The sequence below is a fragment of the Vulpes vulpes genome, unplaced genomic scaffold, assembly GCF_048418805.1.
Source record: "Vulpes vulpes isolate BD-2025 unplaced genomic scaffold, VulVul3 u000000678, whole genome shotgun sequence".
Taxonomy (NCBI): domain Eukaryota; kingdom Metazoa; phylum Chordata; class Mammalia; order Carnivora; family Canidae; genus Vulpes; species Vulpes vulpes.
The window spans coordinates 1,076,526-1,097,802 of NW_027325803.1; the positions used below are offsets into that span (position 1 = coordinate 1,076,526).

The 21,277-nt window shown below is 55.8% G+C and overlaps 2 protein-coding genes across 10 annotated transcripts in view; one reads left to right on the forward strand and one right to left on the reverse strand.

Moving 5' to 3' along the window:
• The first annotated feature begins 219 nt into the window (after positions 1 to 219).
• CYP11A1 (cytochrome P450 family 11 subfamily A member 1) lies at positions 220 to 11,883 on the forward strand. The gene is made up of 9 exons (XM_025995442.2): positions 220 to 601; positions 4,002 to 4,157; positions 5,519 to 5,718; positions 6,570 to 6,773; positions 7,362 to 7,519; positions 10,016 to 10,182; positions 10,390 to 10,468; positions 10,877 to 11,074; positions 11,495 to 11,883. Exons 1-9 carry the CDS (start codon positions 333 to 335, stop codon positions 11,624 to 11,626), a joined length of 1,563 nt encoding a protein of 520 aa, XP_025851227.2. The 5' UTR covers positions 220 to 332; the 3' UTR covers positions 11,627 to 11,883.
• CCDC33 (coiled-coil domain containing 33) overlaps positions 11,876 to 21,277 on the reverse strand; it is a 104,932-nt gene continuing 95,530 nt past the window's right edge. For 3 of the 9 annotated variants that reach the window (XM_072746008.1, XM_072746013.1, XM_025983448.2), the window contains 9 exons: positions 18,023 to 18,191; positions 17,684 to 17,772; positions 17,372 to 17,503; positions 17,186 to 17,276; positions 16,117 to 16,283; positions 15,652 to 15,753; positions 14,998 to 15,084; positions 14,546 to 14,659; positions 11,876 to 13,666 (listed from right to left, as the gene is read on the reverse strand). In XM_072746008.1, the coding sequence (XP_072602109.1) occupies positions 13,559 to 13,666; positions 14,546 to 14,659; positions 14,998 to 15,084; positions 15,652 to 15,753; positions 16,117 to 16,283; positions 17,186 to 17,276; positions 17,372 to 17,503; positions 17,684 to 17,772; positions 18,023 to 18,191 (1,059 nt within the window). In that variant the 3' untranslated portion in view covers positions 11,876 to 13,558. Of the gene's footprint in view, positions 13,667 to 14,545; positions 14,660 to 14,997; positions 15,085 to 15,487; positions 16,401 to 17,185; positions 17,277 to 17,371; positions 17,504 to 17,683; positions 17,773 to 18,022; positions 18,192 to 21,277 lie in introns of those variants that run through there. The other 6 variants (XM_072746006.1, XM_072746010.1, XR_011999292.1 and 3 more) reach the window with 5 other exon arrangements.

Below are 21,277 nucleotides of genomic sequence, written 5' to 3' on the forward strand. Positions count from 1 at the left end.
GAGCAGGAGGCCCTAGCAGAGGAACGACACAAAGCTGTGCCATTGCAGGGGCCTGCTGGGGCTGATAGTGGGGGCAGAGTCAGGGGAGCCTCCTTGTGCTTCGGGAAGCCTCTCTGTCTGCAGAAATCTCACACTGAGCCTCGGTACCCCAAGTCTGGGAAGGGCTGTGTGTGGGCTGGAGCCAATAGGAGAAGGAGGGAGGTTGTCTGCTTTGTCAGCTCGCTTAGCCTTGAGCTGGTGCTTATAAGCTGGACTGCAGGGGCCCAGGGCCGGAGTCACCCTGGCAGGCCTGCTGCAGTGCGAGTAGGGACGGTAGCGATCGTGGGGACGGCATGCTGGCCAAGGGGCTTCCTCTTCGCTCAGTCCTGGTCAAAGGCTGCCAGCCCTTCTTGAGCACCATGTGGGAGGGTCCGGGGCATCCCAGGGTGCCCACCGGGGATGGAGCCAGTATCTCCACTCAGATTCCTCGCCCCTTCAGTGAGATCCCCACCCCAGGAAACAATGGCTGGCTAAACCTGTACAATTTCTGGAGGGAAATGGGCTCACAGAAAATCCACTATCACCAAGTCCAGAATTTCCAGAAGTATGGCCCCATTTACAGGTAAGCCTGGCAGTGTGGGGCTGGTGGGATAGCGGGGTAGAGGGGCCTGAGAAGCCCTTCTGGACTCCCTTTCCCCAAAAGTTCTGTCCTCCATTCTAGGCTCTTGTCTATTTTTTTTCTTTTTTTTTTCTTGTCTATTTTTTAAATTATTTTTTAAACATGTATAATATTTAAATTATTTTTAAATCATATTTTCTTTTTTTAAAGATTTTATTTATTTATTCATGAAACACACAGAGAGAGAGAGAGAGAGAGAGAGAGAGAGAGAGAGAGAGAGAGGCAGAGACACAGGCAGAGGGAGATGCAGGCTCCATGCAGGGAGCCTGATGGGGGACTAGATCCTGGGACTCCAGGATCACTCTTTGGGCTGAAGGCAGGCGCTAAACCTCTGAGCCACCCAGGGATCCCCTATTTTTTTTTTTTTAGAGGGGAGGAGGGTAGAGGGAGAGGAAGAGAGAGAATCTTAAGCAGGCTCCACACCCAGCATGGAGCCCAATGCGGGGCTCGATCTTGCCACCCTGAGATCATGACCTGAGCTGAAATCAAGAGTGAGACACTTAACCGACTGAGCCCCCCAGCACCCCTGCTCTTACCTTTTCTGACTTTATTTCTTCCATGCCTGAGGACAGTGGCAGAAGGGACAAGGCTTCCCAGACAGTGGGTTCAGTCCCCAGCCTGAGGCCTCTAGACTACTCAGGTCCTACCCCCTGTGTAACTTTACTGGGGTGATGGCGGTAAGAGAACAAGCCCTGTTAACTGCCTCCCTCCATCCAATATCCTCCAGATGCCTTGGCAGGTAAGGCTATCATCCCCCCTGTGGGAGGAACCCGAGGCTCTGAGTGTCCTTGCCTGGTCACCCAGCTATATCCCTGTCCTGCTGGGATGCTGGCCTCAGCCCTCAGCCCTGGCTAGCTCGGGAGCAGCCGACTTTGTGCCCTCCACTTGGCCTGGCTAGAGCCCCTCTCCAAGCCTCTGCCTTGGTTTCTGCCAGGAGGACAGGCCTTTGGTCTTTCAGCCTCTGAATGTGCTCCTCCTCCCCCCAACCCTGGAGGTGGGTTTGAGGGCTGCCCTTGACGGGAGGCCTCGCTCGCTCTGGCTTGGCAGTTTCTCTGGTGCATAGCCTTCAAGCCACACCTGGGTTCTGTTCTGACGGGGTTCTGATACTCAAGGGAGATGGGAGGCGGTGGAGGTGCCAGTTGGGGGTGGGGAGGGGACCCCAGGGGTGACAGTGCTTTTTACTTTAAGTGAAAGGGTCAAGGTGGGGAAAGGGCATTGATAGGATATGTTGGCCGGCTCGCTGGTGGGGCTGGGGCGGGAGGGCAGGGGGTTTGTGTAGGGTCCAGCTGCTCATTTGTCAGGGCTCCTGCCTCCCTCTCCCACGAGCCTTTCTGAAGTCCAAAGGGCCTTCTGCACAGCTGCTTGGAGGCAGGGAGCCCCGCAGGCTGAGTGCCAGGTTTGGGAGAAGGTTACTCCTCTCTTTAGGGAGATCATTTGTTATTCCTGCTTCCTTCCTTCCTCCTCTTTCCCTGCTTCCTCTCCCTCGGGCAGGAACTCCTTTTATCAAGCCCCTTTCTGTTTTCTGAACCTCTTGACGCATCCTTAAGTGCGATGTTACTACTCACATTTTACAGTTGGAGAAACTTAGCCCAGGTCTCACAGCTCATCAGGACAAAGCCAGGGAACCCCAATCGTCCGATTCCTAGTTTGGTATCGTCGTTCCATTCTAACGTATGGCCCAGAAATGATAAACTTCTGAATACATGTGAATAAACAACTCAGAAAATACCGACAAGCACAAATGGAAATTGCAATCAGATACATCTCAGTGTTGATAATATTTATGTAGCATTATGAATGTGAACATATTATGTATGCTGTTTGGTGGGGTCCCACAACAACACCTGGATGACTTCTCTTTTCTCTCTTTAATGTGACTGTTTTTTCTTTAATATGATTTTAAAAGGCAGCATGGTAGCCTGTAGTGTGGATAAGCCATATAATGAAGCCAGTTCTTTAGAGTGGACATCCAGCTCTCTCTGGGATTTTTCACTATTAGATGCGATGCCTAGAGGCATCATTGTCCTGCATCAGATCACTGCCTTGGGCTAGATTCCCAGAGTTGGAATTGATAATAATAATAGCAGTTCAAGGATTTTGCTGAGCTGGGGTGGGGGGATGGAGCTAGTGGTGTGAGGACACTTGGTAGCTGGAAAAACACTGAGGGGATTTTCTGGGAGGCCATGGACGAAGCCCAAGGAGACTTGGGAAGGTAGGCTGGGGCTTAATGGGTTCGTGGTTAAAGAGCACTCTCTCGCTCTCCCCTCATCCTCTCCCTTCCTCCCTTCCTCCCTCCTTCCTCACTTTGAGGAAGGGGAAAGAGAGAGAACTTGGCTTATACCTATATATTTTGCCCTATAGTGTGTCCTGAATTAACTTTCCTTTTTTTTTTTTTTTTTAAGATCTTATTTATGAGAAATGCAGAGAGGGAGAGAAAGAGCGAGGCAGAGACACAGGCAGAGGGAGAAGCAGGCTCCATGCAGGGAGCCGATGCGGGACTCGATCCTGGGTCTCTAGGATCAGGCCCTGGGCTGAAAGCAGCGCTAAACCGCTGAGCCACCCGGGCTGCCCTTGAATTAACTTTCTTATGCAAAAGGCAGATGTATATGAGATTTGGACTTTTCTACTATTTCCTGACTGTCATATTTTAATAGAGACCACCCACAAAGTGCTTTGCGACATATTTCTATGCTTGAGGTCTGATGTTTAACCGTGGTTTTGTTTGAATAGAGACAAAGTGCTTTGTTGGCATCCAAGGAGAGGCAGGGTGGTCATTCCCAGAGTTTCAATCCTAGAGTCTAGAAGAGACTGGCTGGCCAGGTGTATGGACTGCCTACCAACAAGCCACACCGAGTCACTCCAATGGTGACATGACCGTGCTGTTCCTGGGCTCTGCAGGGGGTGCGATGGGGGGAGTGTGCTGAGGGTGTGGACACGCAGGAGGAAGAGCATGGGAGCACGGATTCGATGGCCAAGGTAGACCCTGGGTAAGGTGGAGCTAGCCCTGGGGGCATGCCATGGTACAGCAGCAGCTACTGTGACGTGAGCATAAAGCTGTCACTGTAGAATGCCTTAGCAGGAATCACATCCATAGACGTTAGCATCTTGCCCTTCAGCAACCCTGTGAGACAGGGACTGCATTTCCATTTAGTAAAAAAAGGAAACTGGGACTCAGAGTGAGTGAATGCCTTTCCTCAGGCCACACAGCGAGGGGTTGCGGAAGGGGGAATCTGCTCCCAGGACTGTTTGATCTATGCTCTAGGCTATGAGCCCCATCCTGATTGCCCAGGGTCACCTTGGCTTCCCTGGAATCCACCGTAGCTCCTCTTCTCTGTTCCTCCAGGGAGAAGCTGGGCAGCGTGGAGTCGGTTTATATCATCGACCCGGAAGATGTGGCCCTTCTGTTTAAGTTTGAGGGTCCCACTCCAGAACGATTTTGCATCCCGCCTTGGGTGGCCTATCACCAGTATTACCAGAGACCTGTCGGTGTCCTGTTGAAGTGAGTCCTGGGCCACCTCAGGGGGCTGGAGGGAGATGACGGGCCGTCCCTGCCCTGCTCTTTCTGGCTGGGGCTGCTGCGCAAATCCCTGGGGTCTTCCTGCCTCCATAAAACAGCTGACGGTGAATTACTCTGTCAGCCTCAGGGAAGCACTCAGGGCAAAGATCCTATTGAGTAAATAAAGACCTAGGAAAGTTCTCATTGATTGGTTCATGCATTAAGTCTCATCTTACTGAGGACCTACTATGTGCCAGGCTCTGGGGTATAGTGACCAGTAGGGCAGGGCCCTGCCACCGTGCGTCTACAGGGACAGTGAGAAACACAGACAAGTCCATATATTTAAGTGTAACGGATACCATTTTCTACCAAATTGGTCATCAAAAGTTTAAGATGGGCAGGTCAAGTGTTGCTGAGGATACAGAGAGATGAGAGCTCTCGTAGCTTGCTAGGGGAGTGAAAGCTGGTGCCACCACTTCAGAAAGTGGATAGTCATTCCTTCCTGCAGTTGGACGTTCACATACGTACGAGACAGCAGTTCTGTGTCCAGGGATAGACTCCAAAGAATGGAGTCCCGGGGGAACACGAGCTAGAAGGATTGCAGCAGTGCTGCTCATGATGGCAAAGCCCGGGAAACCAGCTAAATGCCCGACAGGAGTGAGGCTGAGTGAGCGGTGGCACACACCAGTCACGGTGAATGGACTCAGCGAGCCACAACGATCCAGATGATACTTAGAAATATAAAATTGAGTGGAAAAAGCAAACCATGGCAGCCTTTTTAAGGAGTTGAAAACAAGAATACAGTTTTTGAAAGTATGTCTTGGAATAGATACAGATAGGATAAAACTAGATATAAAAGCAAGCAAGGGAGTCCCCTTGGCCAGGGAGGCAGTGGTGGGAGGACTGGGTGGGCACATGGAAGTTACTGTCAAGTTCCCAGTTTCCATGCTGCCTGGTGAGTTTGTGATAACATCCTTATAAACAAGCAAACCCTGAAACCACAAAGAGAGCTTTGCATGGATCTACTTTCAAGTATGGGCCATAAGCAGAGACTTATCACTGACCCAGCTCGGGGCACCTGAGATCCCCCACCAGCGTCAGTAGTGGGACATGTTGGGGGTGCGGAGGAGGGGAGACTGGGGGTGTGGAGGAGAGGTGGGGGTTTTGTTCCCTCTCTCACCTTCTTTCTTCCTGTCTCCTCCCCTGGGGCCAGGAGGAGGCTGGGAGATGGGAGACCCAGGGAACTGGGGGTGGGAGTGAGTACCCGGCTCTGAGCTGTGGTGCAGCCCAGTCAGCCCCTCTTGGTGTTTGCCAGGCATGCAAGGCTTGTGACCATCAGGGCCTGAGGGCTCGTGTTTTCTCAGGAAGTCAGGAGCATGGAAGAAAGACCGGCTGGCTTTGAACCAGGAGGTGATGGCTCCAGAGGCCATAAAGAACTTCATTCCCCTGCTGGACCCAGTGTCTCAGGACTTTGTCAAAGTCCTGCACAGGCGCATCAAGCAGCAGGGCTCCGGAAAGTTCTCAGGAGACATCAGTGATGATCTGTTTCGCTTCGCCTTTGAGTGTAAGGGGCTTTATCTACCTGGCAGTGGTCCTGTGGGGGGCAGAACCAGCCTCCTGCCTGGAGACTCAGCACAGATCCTGAAGAAGCATCGGGATGAGCTGCCAGACACATCCTCTACCTCTTTCTGTCCCGGGGCATTGACCTTCGAGGTCTGGGAGGGAAAAGGAGGGTTGGGTGGTTCATCTAAATGGGGTATTTGAGGATATGTAGGAGTTTTACAGATGGGGAAGGAGGCCAGGCAGTGTGGGCAGAGGGAAGAGCGCCTGCGAAGGCCTCGTGGGAAGATGGGGGTTTCCTGATCGCTGCTGGAGATCTGGGATGCAAATTCCTGACCTAGTCGGCAGGAAACACTTGGGGTGGTTGTAGTCACAACCACAGGTCCAGCCACAGTGGGTCTCAGATGGCCAGTTTCCGGGGATTTGTGTGCCTTAGTCTCCATCTGACCTGTTTCAGGAAATTGTGAGCCAATTCGGTCAGTTATAGATGAGCAATCTACCTCTCTGCCCATGATGAAAGCGCAGAGGCTGCTCCGGATGCTGAGAGAGCGGTGGGGGGTGAAGCAGTTTCACGCCTCCTGGTCTGGTTCCCAGCTTTGCCCAAGACTCTGCTTCCCACCACCCTCTGCAGGGTCTTCCACTCTCCTGTCTGAAGGACCTGAGTGTTGCCAGGGGGCAGGTTGCTCAGCTCTGCAATCGCAGCCTTTGGGGACTCAGGCCTCAATTTCTTTTCTGAAAGAGTCTGAGGTTGGGTGCAGGAGATCCTCTGTGTTAGCCGGGGTGGCGGTGAGGTTCCTGGGGGCTGAGGCCCTCCGATGGCCAGGTTGGAAGCGCCTCTTCTGTGTCCCTCTGCAGCCATCACCAATGTCATGTTCGGGGAGCGCCTGGGGATGCTGGAGGAGAGAGTGGACCCGGAGGCCCAGCGGTTCATCGATGCTGTCTACCAGATGTTTCACACCAGTGTCCCCATGCTCACCTTCCCCCCAGACCTGTTCCGTCTGTTCAAGACCAAGACCTGGAGGGACCATGTGGCTGCATGGGATGTGATTTTCAACAAAGGTGATGGCTGCATCCTGGGTAGCCAAGTCTGGGGGCCAGGAGAGCCCTGTCCACCTCAGAGGGCTCTGCGCTCTGGTGGGCAGGGAGGGGAGGCGGGGAGGCCCTGGAACCACTGGCCGTGGTGGGCTAGAGGCTGACTGTTGGAGGTGGTTAGATTTTTCCAGAGAAAGAGGATCAGAGGCATTCAGCCTGTTCTTCCAAAGTAGACCAGGATCCCCGGAGGGTCAAGGACCATGCATCAGACACGGCTGGGCGTGGTGACGGATTAGGACTTTGGTGGTAGAGATGGTAAGGCAGGGTGGAGAAAGAGGATTGGGGTATGGTGCTGATGCCAGACCGGGACTCCAGTCCACTCTGCCCCTGATGCCGCCATGACCTTGGGCAAGTCACTACCCTCTAGGACTTCTGGTTCCTTATCTGTGAAATGGGAATGACGTCACTTACCCCTTAGAGCTGGGGTCAGGAATTAGGTGGCTACAAAGGGCTTAGCAGAGAGTGTGTACTCAGTAAAGCGGCCCAGCTTTCTAGGTGCCGCCTCGCACCTTCCCTCCCGCCTGCAGAGAGCTCACTCCCTTCCCTCCTGCACAGCTGAGATCTACACCCAGAACTTCTACTGGGAACTGAGGCAGAAGCGAGACGTCGACAATTACCCGGGCATCTTGCACCGCCTCCTAAAAAGTAACAAGCTGCTTTTCGAGGATGTCAAGGCCAATATTACAGAGATGTTGGCGGGGGGTGTGGACACGGTAAGATGGCCCTCGGCGCGTCCTGTCCCCTCCTGCGCCCTGTGCCCCTTACTCGCCAGGCCACCTTGTAGCGTGAAGCCCTATCTACGTGGGGGTGGGTCTCCCTTTCCTGGCTGCATTTCTTAAATACCCATCTTCTAGAAGGACAGATCACATTCGTCATCCATGGAGCTTGCCTTGAGGCTGACCCACACTTTCTTCTTTGCCATTGAAAACGGAGTGACTAGGTGTGTAGATGGCCGGCTTGTGCCTGGTGTCTACAAGGGAGAAGGCCTCCAGTCACAGGCGGAGGACACAGTGCACTCATGCACTGTGGGTGCAGGAAGGCGGGCTGGCCCTCAGAAGAGCAAGGAGCCAGTGGAACTTGCCCTGGGGTCTCGTTGCTGCCTCCAGTGCTCCCCCTTCCAGACCTCAGTCCCCCTCGACACCCGCCTCGACACCTGAAGACATGCTCTGTGATGTCTCCCTCAGGTCCTCTCCACAGGCAGTGCAGTACCCCAGAAACTTCTAGAATGTCAAAATGTCTCTGGCCCGTGCTCCTCCCTTTTCCCAATATCTTGAACTTTCTCATGCTGCTGTGATAGTGAGAGTTAATTATTTAGTGTTTATTATTAGTTGGAATTCAGGCACTGAGACTATAAAGATGAGTATGATAGACCTCAAATGCTCCAAATGGTTCAGAGAGGAAGGGTGCTGGTTTGGTTGCGGCCTCTCCGTGGCTTGCGGATGGCGGTCTTTTCCCTGTGTCTTCGCCACACGGTCTCTGTGCACGTCTGTGTCCTACTCTTGTCTTATAAGCATGCCAGTCCTATTAGATTAGGGCCTGCCCTAAACATGAGGACCTCATTTTACCTTTCTTGGCTTGGTAAGGGCCCTATCTCCCGATACAGTCGCTGTGTGAGCTACTAGGGGTTAGGACTGCAACTTGTGAGCTTTGTGGGGCTGTGATGAGGATGATGATGATGATCATCCCATGATGAGGAGGAGCACATGCACAGAGGACCACTGCACCGTGTTGTAGGGCGGATGACCAGGCATGTGCTGGGGACTGGCGGTGCTGAGAAGCGGGGAGAGAGAACGTGGCCTAGGATAGGGAGAGTGCGCCATACGGGACCTATCGTTCAACCTGTGTCTTGAGGGCTGTTGCCAGGAGGAGGGCGGAGCAGGTGCCCAAGCTCCCATGTTAATGACTTTCTTTCCTAGGTACCGTCTTTCTATTGTGCTCTAACAGAGGGGTGTTGGTCTATGGGACAGGCTGCAGATGCGCCTCTGAGCATATTTTAAACATTGTCAGTTATGTAGAAGGCATCTCCAAAATCGCTTTCCTGCACCAAAGCAGCTGTCCTTATTATTAATGTATTAACCCTGTCCTATATGGCAGGCAGGGGCCTGAGCTCCTCATATGTATTAGCTCATTTAGTACCCACAAACAACACTGGGAGGTATGTTACTATGATCCCTCATTTTTAGTTGAGGCACCTGGGGCACAGAGAGGGTAAGTAACTTAGTCGAGGTCACACTGCTAGTAACTTATTTGACGACCTTATAAAACAAGTATCTCCTGACCCTCCCACTCTGTGTCAGGCCTTGGGGGTAATAAGACAAATACACATGTTTTCTCCGAGCCTTAAAGAAAGAGAACATCGTTGCTTCCTGGGTTCGGGGAGGGGAGTTCTAGAAAGAGGAAACGGCATGAGGAAGATCTCTGGGCTTCACAAGCTGCGTCTGGGGCCACATAAGGGTTTTAAGCAGAAAAGTGACCACATGGCATTTTTTTCCTGAGTGCTCCTGCGGGGAGGTAGGAGAGTGTCCAAACCTCTTGGACAGAAATATAATCCTTGGTAAGATAACATGTCCCAGCCCTAGGAGGGAGTCTGGCTCCAACCTGGGGTCCCACCACCAAAGAATCTGGGGCTGTGGGGTTTGATGAGGGTCACTCCTACCTCCATGTAGGGCTAATGGTCACCACCTCTGGCTAATACAGAGATGAGTTGGTTCATCTTAGGATCTACCACAGGCTAATTGCGACGCTGAGGGGAAACAGGTCTGGTTGTTCTGGTTTTAGGATCTTTGGGTCTCACTTTATTTTATGCTCCCCAGGCAGATGCTGAGGTTGGGGGAAGGTCTATTATGCAAGGGGTAGAATGGCAGTAATTTGGGAGTATGATCGTCACAGTAGGATCTGGCCCCAAAGCTCTCCGGGAGTCCTCTGGAAGAAGGGTGACTGAGTGACTACTGGTTGGGGAAACAGGTGGGCTCTGGTGACATCAAGGACGAGGACCGGGACAAGTGCTGCCCTAGACTGTCCTGCGGTGGGGTGGGGAAGGCTTCTGGGGCCTTCGCCTTTAGAAGTGTATTTTGCTTTTGCGGATGGTGGTCTCTGGATACAGGGATGAAGATGGGCAGAGATTCTTGGAAATGAGAATTTAGCGTGGGTTTGGATGTCTCAGGAGTGACAGGTCCCCCTTGCCTTCTGCACCCCCACACTCCTGCCAGACGTCCATGACACTGCAGTGGCACCTCTACGAGATGGCACGCAGCCTGGAGGTGCAGGAGGTGCTGCGGGAGGAGGTCCTGGCCGCGCGGCGCCAGGCCCAGGGAAACGTGAGCACGATGCTGCAGCTGGTCCCGCTCCTCAAAGCCAGCATCAAGGAGACACTGAGGCAAGCCCGCCGGCCATGCCTGCCCACCTCACCCCCCAGGCCACGGGCAGGGCAGAGGCGAGACGTCTGCGGAGACCACTGGGCGCGGGGAGGGGGGAACTAAGGGGACAGTCCTGTCTTCAGGTTCCGGGGTGAGTGCAGTAGCTGGGCACCCCCCCCCCTCTGCTGGCCTCGGGCCATCAGCTCCCTAATGCCTTCCTTTGGCAGACTCCACCCCATCTCCGTGACCCTACAGAGATACCTTGAAAATGACTTGGTTCTTCGAAATTACATGATTCCCGCCAAGGTAGGTGCAGCTGGGGCGCTTCTGGCTCTGCCAGTCGTATGGGGGAGGCCGGGTGAGGGCAGATGGGCCGGTGGGGTTCCGTCCCCTCCTAGTCCCTGGTGGCAGCAGTGCACGTGTGGACAAAGGGCTGGGGGCCGGGCATAAGGGGGGACGGTGTCTGCAGTGGTGCCGGAGCGCTGTGTTAGGAGGGCAGCCCCTCTGGGACAGTCCCCAGGGGCATCCTGGCCTTGAGTCTTTGGTCCTGCCCACTTGCTGTGCAAGGCTCAGGGACGCCTGGGGCCTTTGTCAAGGTCATGCAGCGGGGAGCAGGACAGCCTGGCTAGGGGTGGGAGCGGGGAGCCGGGGTATGTACGCCCCAGCTGCGAGAAGGTGACGCCTGTACTCAGGCCTCCGCCACCCTGTGCTCAGACGTTGGTGCAGGTGTCCACCTATGCCATGGGCCAGGACCCCACCTTCTTCTTCAACCCGAGCAAGTTTGACCCAACCCGCTGGCTGGGGAAGGACAAGGAGCTCATCCACTTCCGGAACCTGGGCTTTGGCTGGGGCGTGCGGCAGTGCGTGGGCCGGCGCATCGCTGAGCTCGAGATGACCCTCTTCCTCATCCACGTGAGTCCTGCCCCGGATGTCGGGCACCCGGCCTGGCCGTGGCCCTAATGGAGGCCCTGAGCCTCCTGTTCCTGTTTCTGCCCAGAGCCCAGGGAGTGCAGGGCTGGGGACACCTGCCTCCTGTGACCTGCCCTCCACCTCCCCCCACAATTTTGGGCTAATCTGCTTACTGCCCACGGGTGTTCTCTGGCCATCTGCCTCCTGGAAGTGGTGACAGGATGGGTGCGGGGTGGGCTAGGGTTTCGTAGGAGCTAAGGTGGACCAAGGAAACAAAGCACTAGTGGTGCGTTTTCAGGAGGAGCGGGCAGGGGCAGGTGACCCCTTAGAGCTCCCCTAGTCACCCCGCCCGGGCGACACCCACAGGTGAATGGGCCTGGCCCTGGGGGGACAGCCCCTCCCCATCTCTCCCCTCTTTCTCAGATTCTGGAGAACTTCAGAGTTGAAATGCAGCATCTCAGGGATGTGGGCACCACATTCAACCTCATCCTGATGCCCGACAAACCCATCTTCCTCACCTTCAGGCCCTTTAACCAGGACCCACCCCAGGTGTGATGAGAGGGTGGACACTGTCTCTCCCCCCATCAGGCCAGCAGGGCTGCTGGAGGAAGTCCAGAGGGGGTGGAGCTGGGGGGTGTCTGCTCCCCGGTCCTTGGTGCCCCTCCCCTGCTCCCTTTGGACCAGCTCTCAGGAGACAGAGCTGGTGTTCAGGGGGCAGTGGCTGCGGCTCAGCGGGGACAGCCCCCTTTCGCACCACCTTTTCCCTGCACCCCCCCCCCCCAGGAAGGCAATAAATGGCTGAACTACGGAAAGTGTTTTCATTTCTATTCGACCCCAAGATATCCGCCCTCCTGTGGAGATACTCCCTGACAGGTCAACAGTGGGATCTGAGCAGGAATGGGCTGAGCCTCGGGGCCCTCTCTGTTGGGACCCCCCCACCTACAGCAGCTGGGAGCCCGCAGGATCAACCTCCCTGCTGCCTGGGGTGGGGGCGAGGCGCGGCAGGTGGTGGGCTACTGCCACCGTGCAGGGAGCTACTAGAGCAGTAGGCAGAGGTACAAAGGATCTGGCTGCTGAGGAGGGAACAGGGTGGCCTGAGAGGGGTAGGCTCATGCTGGCTTCAGGGCAGGGCCACCTAGCAGGACTGAGGCTCTTGCTGGGCTCTGATCGGCTGAACCTTGGGCGGGAGCTCCCCGCGGGCTCGTGAGGACTTCCTGCCAAGGTCCAGCTAGAGTTTTGGGGTGTGGCCAGGGCCACAGCCTGTGAGTGAGGGGCTGGTGTGAGGTGGCTGACCTGGAGGAGAAGCATGCTTTCCTCATCCCACCTGACCTTTTCGGAGCTTCCCCAGGCCCCGGCTTCCTATTCTAGGGAGATGTGCCCACTTGTCCACACTGTGGGCAGGAGGCAAGAAGACTTGGCCAAGTCTTGGGTGTATTATTTGGACTGTCTGACACTGGCCCTAACATTGGTCCTCTTAACCCCTCCTGAGCCGCACCACTCCTGGCCTGATCAGGTGCCTGAACCTGCCACGTTCAGGTTAGCCACGTCTAAGTCCTGCAGGCAGGCAGGGGCGCTAATCCCACTCAGTAGAGTGACCCTGCTGCCTGGATCTCTTCTACCAGCATCTGCGGTCTCGGAGTCCACTCTTGGAGCCTTTCTGTTTTCCCTGCCATGCAATCCTCTTTCTCATTGGCTTTCTCTCTCCTTCCTGCTTCCTCTCTCTTCTCTGGGCCCTAGTTGTCTATGATGCAGAAATGTTAGGGCTGGAAAGGCCCTTACCATCAAAGAAGGCAAGCTCTGCACGGGATAGATGGGGAAATGGAAGCCCAGAGAGGTTGCTTGGGTCACTCAAGGCCACACGGCATGCTTGTAGCTAGAATCCAGGGCTCCTGACTCTCAGGGGAGGGCTCCTTCCCCTAGCCCCATCTGCTTTCCTGCTCCGGCTGTATTTGGATTCAACATTGCCAGCTCAGCCTAGCCCAGGTTAATGAGGGTATTTGACACTAACCTGTAATTGATTGCCACAGGCAGGCTTTACGTCTTCCCCTTCCCAGGAAACAGATAAATGAAACTTGGAAAGAAGGGATTTCAGCTATGAGATGTTTGGGGGCAAGTGGAAAGTCGCAGCCTCCCTCACATTTCCCAGTGGAGCTGGCCTCTGGTGGTCTCATTTCCTCTGGAGGTCTGGAAGGGCTCCTACTTTGGGAAGCCTCTTCTCTTCCCACCCTCCTCAGTCCTCTATGGCCTTTGGCTCTCGCAAGATAGTAGCTTCTGGGATAGGCAGGCAGCTATAGGGCCGTAGCAGAGGGTCCGGGCTCAGAGTGGGACCTGGACAGAGGAAGCCGGGCCCCCTAGGCTGCCCTACTCCAGGAAAGAGGCGAAGGCTCACTGACCTACACCATTTAATACAGTCATTTGTGGGGTGGAACGAGACTCTCCAGCGCACAGGGAGGGAGGCCTGCTCCAGCTACTCAGATCAGCCGAGACTCAGGTGTTCTGGGAGTTTGAAGGCTTGTTGAGCTTAGTGTCTGAGCTGGGCATCAAGGGATCCAGCTTCAAGGGTCGTCTGTGGTCCTTGGTGTGGACCAGGGAGTTCTGTGGTATGTAAAGCAAAGCAAAGTGAGTGCACCTCTGCCCCTCCCCTCTGGGGGAGGGGTACCCATCAGAGAGCATCTTGCCTGGCAGGCCAGGCCTCAGAGGATCCAAACCAGTGGGCCATGCCTTCACAAAGGGTTCCAAACCTGTCTAACCATGGCAGGCCCACCCAATTCTCTATGAGCCCCCAGGTCTTAGCAAGCGAGTTTGCAAAGGTAGCTAGCCCTGCTTTCCCTGTTGGTCCCCACCCTCACCCCCCCATCCTCTTCAGCCCTTCCCGGAAGTCTGGGAATGAGCAGAACCCTGACAATCAAGAGCAGGAGCTAGCAGGGGTGTTGCTCTGGGAGGCTTGGGGACTTGGGGCTGAGCTTGAGGGAGTTGTGAAGAGGTCTGTTTGTGTGTAGGGGGCCAGCAGCATTCCTCTCTGGCAACGTGTTCCCATCCCCGGCAGGTGTGCAGCATAGCAGGTGCCAAGTCGCTGTGCTCATGGGAGAACACTCGGGCTCTGGGGTTGGGTGGGGGCCACAGCTACTCTGCTCATGAGCAAATCCAGTGCTAAAGTACAGCCAGGGCCAGAGCATTCCAGAAATGCCTGTGTGGACAAACCCTTCATCCACGGCCATGTCCCCTTGATTCTCACCACCACCCGTGGGAAGGGGGTAGGGTCAAGGGGGGCTTTCTCTTCCCCTCAGGCAAGTGGGGTGTGCAGACCAGGCCAGGGCTTCTGACGGTAACAGGGCAGAAACTGGGTGCAGGTGTTCTGACTGCAGGTTCCCCTGACAGTGCTTCTCGAGGCCTAGTAGTGACTCAGGGTCAGGGGTGGTGGCTGCCAGCCCCACTGCATGCACCCCACGGAGCTTGTCCAGAGGGATCACTCACGGGCAGGTCAGTGATGATGGAGTTTGAGGGGTGCCCCAAGCCGTACTCCTGCTCCTGCAGCCGTGTGGCCAAGTCCTGTTTCTCTCGTCCCCAGCGTCGAGCTGAGTCCTCTAACTGCAGACACGGAGAGGGACAAATGGGGAACCGCTGGGCAGCAGGGCCCATCCCTCGAGCCAGGACAACCAGAGCCTGAGCCTCCTCTCCAGGTAGAAAGCAAAGCCCTGGCCACCGGGGGCCTGCTGCCTTCCAGAGACATCAGGTGTGGCAGGGGTGGGTGGGGAGGGGCAGCCTGATCCAGACACGGACAGACCTTCTCTGAGTTCCAACAATACGCTGAGCCCTGACCCTGGTCACACACGGAGTCACAACCCTGGCCGGACTTGGGAGCCTAAAGGTCAAGGGCTGAGTGTCGAGTGTGCCCAGCCTGACTGGCCTCTGCCGGGCTCACCTACCTGGCTCTCCAGGGACAGGATCCGGCTCTGAGCTCGTTCTAGCTTGGCCAGAAGGCTGAACTTGTCCGAAGTGCTGGCAAGGAGATCCTGTGGGCGAAGCGGAGACTCACCCACCCGGCTCCCACGGGGTCCGCAGCCGTGGGGGCTCGGGGGGCTGTGAGCCACTGCAGAAGACGCCAGCCAGGCCTGAGTTCCCAGCTCCCCAGCGCAGAGCCTCATGCCCAGCGCCGAACCCTCCTCCCGAAGCTGACCTGAGATGGCAGGTGCTTTTGTCACCCCTGTCCTCCCCCAGGGACTTTGCTTATGCGGAGTTTCTGCAAGTCACTTTCTAAATGTAAACCGCACTAAGCAGCCCCCAAGAGCGCCCAGCAAGGAATCTTGGAGGAGGGTGTCTTTTTTGTAAAGTGAAGACTAGGGAAGCAAGGGCTCCCCTGTCCCCGCACTTTACCTGGATGTCCATGCATCAGGTGTGCTTTCAAACAGAACTCACCTCCTGCAAGTCCCGGGATGAAGAGAAGAGCTCTCCTGGGCTCCCTGCCCACCCCTCTTCTGTAATTCCAATGTCTTGTCTTTGGGTTTGCATAAAGCAGGGGCGCTGGCAGCAGCCTTGGAGATGGAGCAGGGCTCGGGCACTTCTGGGGCTGGGACACCCACCTGTGCGGGCGAGGTCTCTGTGCCCTTGGAGTGGCCTGGGCCATCTGTCTCTTGCAGTCTCTCTGCCAGGTCTCCTCCTGTTCCCAACTCCCCAGGGTCCTCCTGGGATGGGGAAAAAGCTCTCCAAGGCTGTACCATCCCAGGGAATGCTCCAGGACAGAGCTCAGAGAGGCTGGCGCCGAGTCCAAGTGCAGGTCAGCCAGGTGGCAATAGGGATCAAAGGTCAGGGGCCACGAGGGACCTGCTTTCTCCCAGGCTGCTAGCCAAGGGCAAATGTGGAGGCTGCAGGCCCACGTGTGCTCCCCCCGGGAGAAAAGAGCAGGCCTGAGGGCTGGGGGCGCGCTGGAGACCCCGGAAGCCCAGCGCCTGGTCATGGTCTTCTACTCGGATTGTGCTGGGTGCGACCACTAAGCACCCACCACCTGTTGGGCCGGCCCGGGCCGAGTGGGTGCTGGTGGCTCTTACCGGCAGGGCCTGCTGCTGCAGGATGATGGGGGCCGGCTGGTGGCGGTTCTTCTCCAGGTCTGCCCGCAGCCGGGAGTTCTCTGCCAGCAAGGCTGAGTACAGGTCAGCAGGCAGGGGCTCTCCTGCGGTCCCCAGCGGAAGGCCGGAGGCTGGGAGCACGGGGAAGGCTGCGGACGGGGCCACAGGCTCTGAGATGGGCTTTCCCGTCCGCACGCCCCCGGCCTGCTCCGCCCCGGTTGTGCTCCATTCTGCTCCTCCTCTGCTCCCAAGTCTTCCGTGGCTCCCTGCCGCCAACGGAACCGGGGCCACAGGCCTCAGGCATCATTCTAGGCTCCTTAGAACCCGCCCCCAGTGCTCCCCGTTGGCCCTGGGTCTATTGTATCTCTTAGCTGCTCTCTTTCCTTCCTTCCCGCCCCTGGCCTGCCCACGCTCTGAGCCCTCGGCCCCCCTCGGCCTCCCTAGGCCCCGCTCTGGGATGACGCTGGGGTTCCTGGAAGGCACCCCCGGCTTGCACTGCTTCCCGAAGGCCTCCCGAAGTGCCCCCCGCCAACACCCCATGCAGTGAAGGCTGACGCAGGGCTGGGCACACAGGGCTTCCAGGTGAGGCTGCACGGGAGGCTCGGGGGCTCCCTGCCTGGGCCCCCCCGCTTCTCCCCAGCTCGTCTGAGCCACCCAGTTGGCCAGTTCTAGGTGGCTTTGCTTAACATCAAGGCCAGTACTGTTTGTTCTGTAAAAGCAGACTCCCTGAGAACTTGGGGAGATGAGGAGGTACCGGGAAGGGTTAGGCCGCCCCTCCTCTTGGGCAGCCCCTGACTGCTTGCTCCAGAACAGGGGGCGTCTCCTCTGGGGTCTGAGCAGGACCCGCTCTCTTTCCAGCCTGGCTCACACACGGTCCCGACGCATCCTGAGGGGCTCCTTGGCAGAAGGGAGCCCAGGGGACCCTTGAGAGCCCCTCCCTGCCTGCATCCGTAGGGAGGTCGCATCCTTTGCCCCAGTTCTGCCCTTGGAGCCGCTGCTGCGGGTTGCCGGGGCCCCCAGGGGTGGGACAAAGGCTGGGGAGCAGACGCACCCATGGGAGGCTTTCCCTGAGGCCTGTTTAGCAGGGGCTCCCTCCAATCCCGCAGCTTGTCCTCCAGCACCCGCTCCATCCTCTCGATCACCTGGAGGGCAGAGCACAGAGGCTGGGCTGGCCGGGGGTCTCCCCACCTTGCGCTCCAAGGCTGGCGCCCGGCGGGCTGGCCCCTGTGACCCCTGCCTTCTCCTGGTGCCGCACGGTCTCCTCCAGCGCCTTCATCTTCTGCAGCTTGTCCTGGTACCGTTTCAGCAGCGTGGCCTGTGGCTGCTGAGCCTGGTGCAGGAGGAGCAGCTCCTTCTCTCGATCATTCTTCTGATGGTGGGGGAATGAGGGGGTGGGGAAAGAAGGGGTGCCTGGGGTCACCCTGGGCCCCTCCACTGAGCCTTCCACTGCAGTGAGCCCATCCCTCCATGCCTCTCTCCCATCTGCTCCCAGACACTTGGCTGAATACCCCCCAGCTCCCCTCCCCTCAGCCCCCCAGCCCCGGCTCACTCGAATCAGCTCATTCTGCAAATACTGCACTTTGTCCCTCAATTTCTTCATGTCCAGCTCACTCAGCACCAGTTTCTGCTTCATGGACACTGGTGGGGGAGGGAAGCTGGCTCAGGGAAGAGGCATCTCCAGCTCAGCACAGCTGGGTGGGGGCAGGGGTCTCTCAGTCCCGGGGCTTGAGACAGAGGACTGGAATCTCCATTCCCCGTTCCTGAGAGGGTGGGGGCCCCTGCTGGTGTCCAGGGGCAGGCAGGGCTGGGAAAGGCTCCCCCCACCCTGGCCCACCACCCAGAGCCTGGGCTCAGCCCGGCCCCTGGATACCCTCCGTGGCCCGTGTACCCTCATCCAGCTTCTGGGCATTGCTGTTGTTCTGCTCCTCTTCCCCCTCCTCTTGGGTCAGCTGGCTCCTCAGCATGCGGTTCTCGGCCTCCAGCATGCTGGTCTGTTTCCGCAGGGACAAGATGTCCTCTGCCATCTTCTGCATGGCCCGCCGGTAGTTGTTCAACTCCTGTGGGTCCCAGAGCTCAGAAGCGAGTCCCCAGCCTCCCTGGGGTCCCCACCCCACAACCACACTTGCAAGTCAGCGGGCCAACGAACAGACTGAACTCCAAGCTGTGCCCTTGAGTCTTAGCAACTCCTTAGGTGGGTGGTTATGACATGGTCTCCCCCCTCCTGGTCACGGGAGAGGAGTTACCCTGGTGGTCTCTCCCAGGGGCTGTGGCTCTTCCCGTGATGCCAACAAGGAGGGGACCTGGGGCTCACACACCTGGTGAAGGAGCCCACAAGTGACAGTCTCGAAAGGCTGGGTTCCAGAGTCTGGCTAACTCCAAACCATTTCTCTGCCTTTTCCTTCTCTCCTTTTCTAATCCCTGTCCTCCTTACTCATGTCACTGAGAACCCACTGAGTGCTACTTGTGGCTGAGCCCCGGCCCCAGCCCCCGACCATCCCAGGGGGCAGGAAGAGACATTGGGTAGGCCCAGGAGACTCAGATAAAGACTTGAGGTCAAGGCTGGGATCCAGCTACGAGATCTTGTGTATAAAGTCAGGCCAGGCTGACGGGCTCTGTCTTTGGTTAGGAATAACGATAGTCCTAGTATCTGGTGCTCACCAGACACCCAGTGTATTCTGGGTGAGGCCCTCCCTCACTTAGTTCCCCACACTGAGCCTCAAATCTAGCCTGTCATCATCCTCATTGTACTGATGGGGAAACCAAGGCCTGGAGAGGCGTGTAACTCACTCAGTCATGAAACTAATGAGTGGCAGAGAGAGGTTCTGAAACCCAGGCCTGCTGGCCCTTGAGTCTGTGTTCTTAAGCACTGTGCCATCCTGCCACATGCCCCCATCCAGGGAAACTGCACAGTATGTTGAGAAGTGGTAGAAGCAGGGGCACCCGGGTGGCTCAGTGATTGAGCATCTGCCTTCAGCTCAGGACGTGATCCCAGGGTCCTGGAATCGAGTCCCACGTCGGGCTCCCTGCATCGAGCCTGCTTCCCCCTCTGCCTGTGTCTCTGCCTCTCTCTGTGTTTCTCTTATGAAGAAATAACAATCTTAAAAAAAAAATAAGTGGTAGAAGCAGCTTCCTAAAAAGGATGATCACGATAATCTTGGTGTGGGGAAAAAATTAACGTCTACCTTCATGTATGTGTAGGAGATGAATGGACTACATTAATGACATTTGTTTTGTAATACAAAAATTCCCTACTGTTATTTAGAAAAAAATTTTAAAAGGAAGTTTCTTAAATATAAATATGAAAGAGGGATTCAAAATATGAGACCAGGAAGGTTGATAGAGGGAGAGGAGGTGGGAGGAGGGAAGTGAGGCTGGCAGTTTGCTAAGCCCTGGTGGCCTATGGCTTTCCTGAGGCTTCGGAGGCCTGGCATGTGGGAGTGAGGGCTCCTAGGTCCCACCAGGCGCACAAGTTTCCAGGAAGCGGAGCTCTGCTCCCAACTCCTACGTGGGCCCCCTGCTGACTGGGGATGTAGATGGGCTCCCAGCTACTGCCTCCAACCTGCTGCCCGTGGGCCACTGGCTCCTTAGAGAAGGGTTCCCAGACAGCAGGGACTCATCAGACACCACTTGTCACCTGCCACTGTCTAGCCTTCTGGCCAGACTCCCTCTAACTGGTGCCAGTGTGGGGCCCATCTCCCCAGCACCTGCCCCAGTTGAGTTCCAGGCCTTGGCACCTCTAGATCGGCCCATCTGGGCCCAGCATTGTTCACTAAGAGGCTCAGCTTAAAGACACAGGGGCTTTGTGGTCAGGTTTTGGTCAGAAGCCCAGTGTGGACACTGACTCACTGAGCTCAGACAGGTCCCTTCATCTTCTTGAACTTCAGATTTCTCTTACAGGCTAATCACAGGGTTAGCTCAAAGCTCAGAGTCAGTCTGTGTGGCAACCGGCATAGGACCCTTCCCAGGACAAGTATGACTTGGCTTCTCATCCTATTCTCTTCTCGCCCCACTTCTGCTCAGTGGCTGCTTTAATCACCAGGTCAGGCCCCTTCCTCCTCATCCCTGCTGCCCTCACACTGGGCTCCCTCGCCCACTCCTCTGCCGTGCTCTACATCTTCCATTTCTGGCAGTCCCGTGACTGACAGCCCAGGACTGTCAAGAAGAAGCAATGTTATTTTGGAAAGGGAAATTCATCCCTCTTCTCATTCCCCAGCCTACCTCAGACTTGTATTATGTATGCTCCGAATAATTACAGCAGTATCCAAATGGGTTTCTTTGCTTATAGGATTAAATCTCCTAAAGGAACACACAGACATGCAAGAAAACATGTTCCAAGATGCTCAGTGAGTTCAGTCTGTAGATTTCTACTCAGGCACACTCAGTCTCTAGCTACAGGCAGTACTTACAAAGAGTGACCTAGATAAATTGTTCTGACACAGAGAGATGTCTACACAATATTGTTAAATAAAAAAGCAAAAAAGCACGTGGCAAATTACTATGATCCCATCTAAAACTGGTGTGTGTGTGTGTGTGTGTGTGTGCATATAGATACATAAGAACAGTGGCTACTGTTGTGTTTAGGAAGAGAAAGGAATACTTGTTTCAAAAAAAAAAAAAGGAATACTTGTTTCATTTCTAGTTGTATATTATATACATATATTTTTTTTTGAGAGAGAGAGAGAGAGAAAGCATGTGAGTCATAGGGGAGTGGGATGGAGGGACAGAGAAAGAGGGAGAGAGAGAGAATCTTAAGCAGGCTCTATGCCCCCAGCACAGAGCACGATGCAGTGTTTGATCTCATGACCCTGAGATCATGACCTGAGCTGAAATCAAGAGTCTGGCACTTAGCTGACTGAGCAACCCAGGCACTCCACTCTAATTTTATATTTCTTTTTTCTTTTTTAAAAAGATTTTATTTATTTATTCATGAGAGACACGGAGAGAGGGAGGGAGGCAGAGACACAGGCAGAGGGAGAAGCAGGCTCCATGCAGGGAGCCTGACATGGGACTCCATTCCAGGTCTCTAGGATCAGGCCCTGGGCTGAAGGCAGCGCTAAACCGCTGAGCTACCTGGGCTGCCCTCTAATTTTATATTTCTAATAAGAACATATCCATTCTTTTTAAATTAAAAAAAATTTAAATC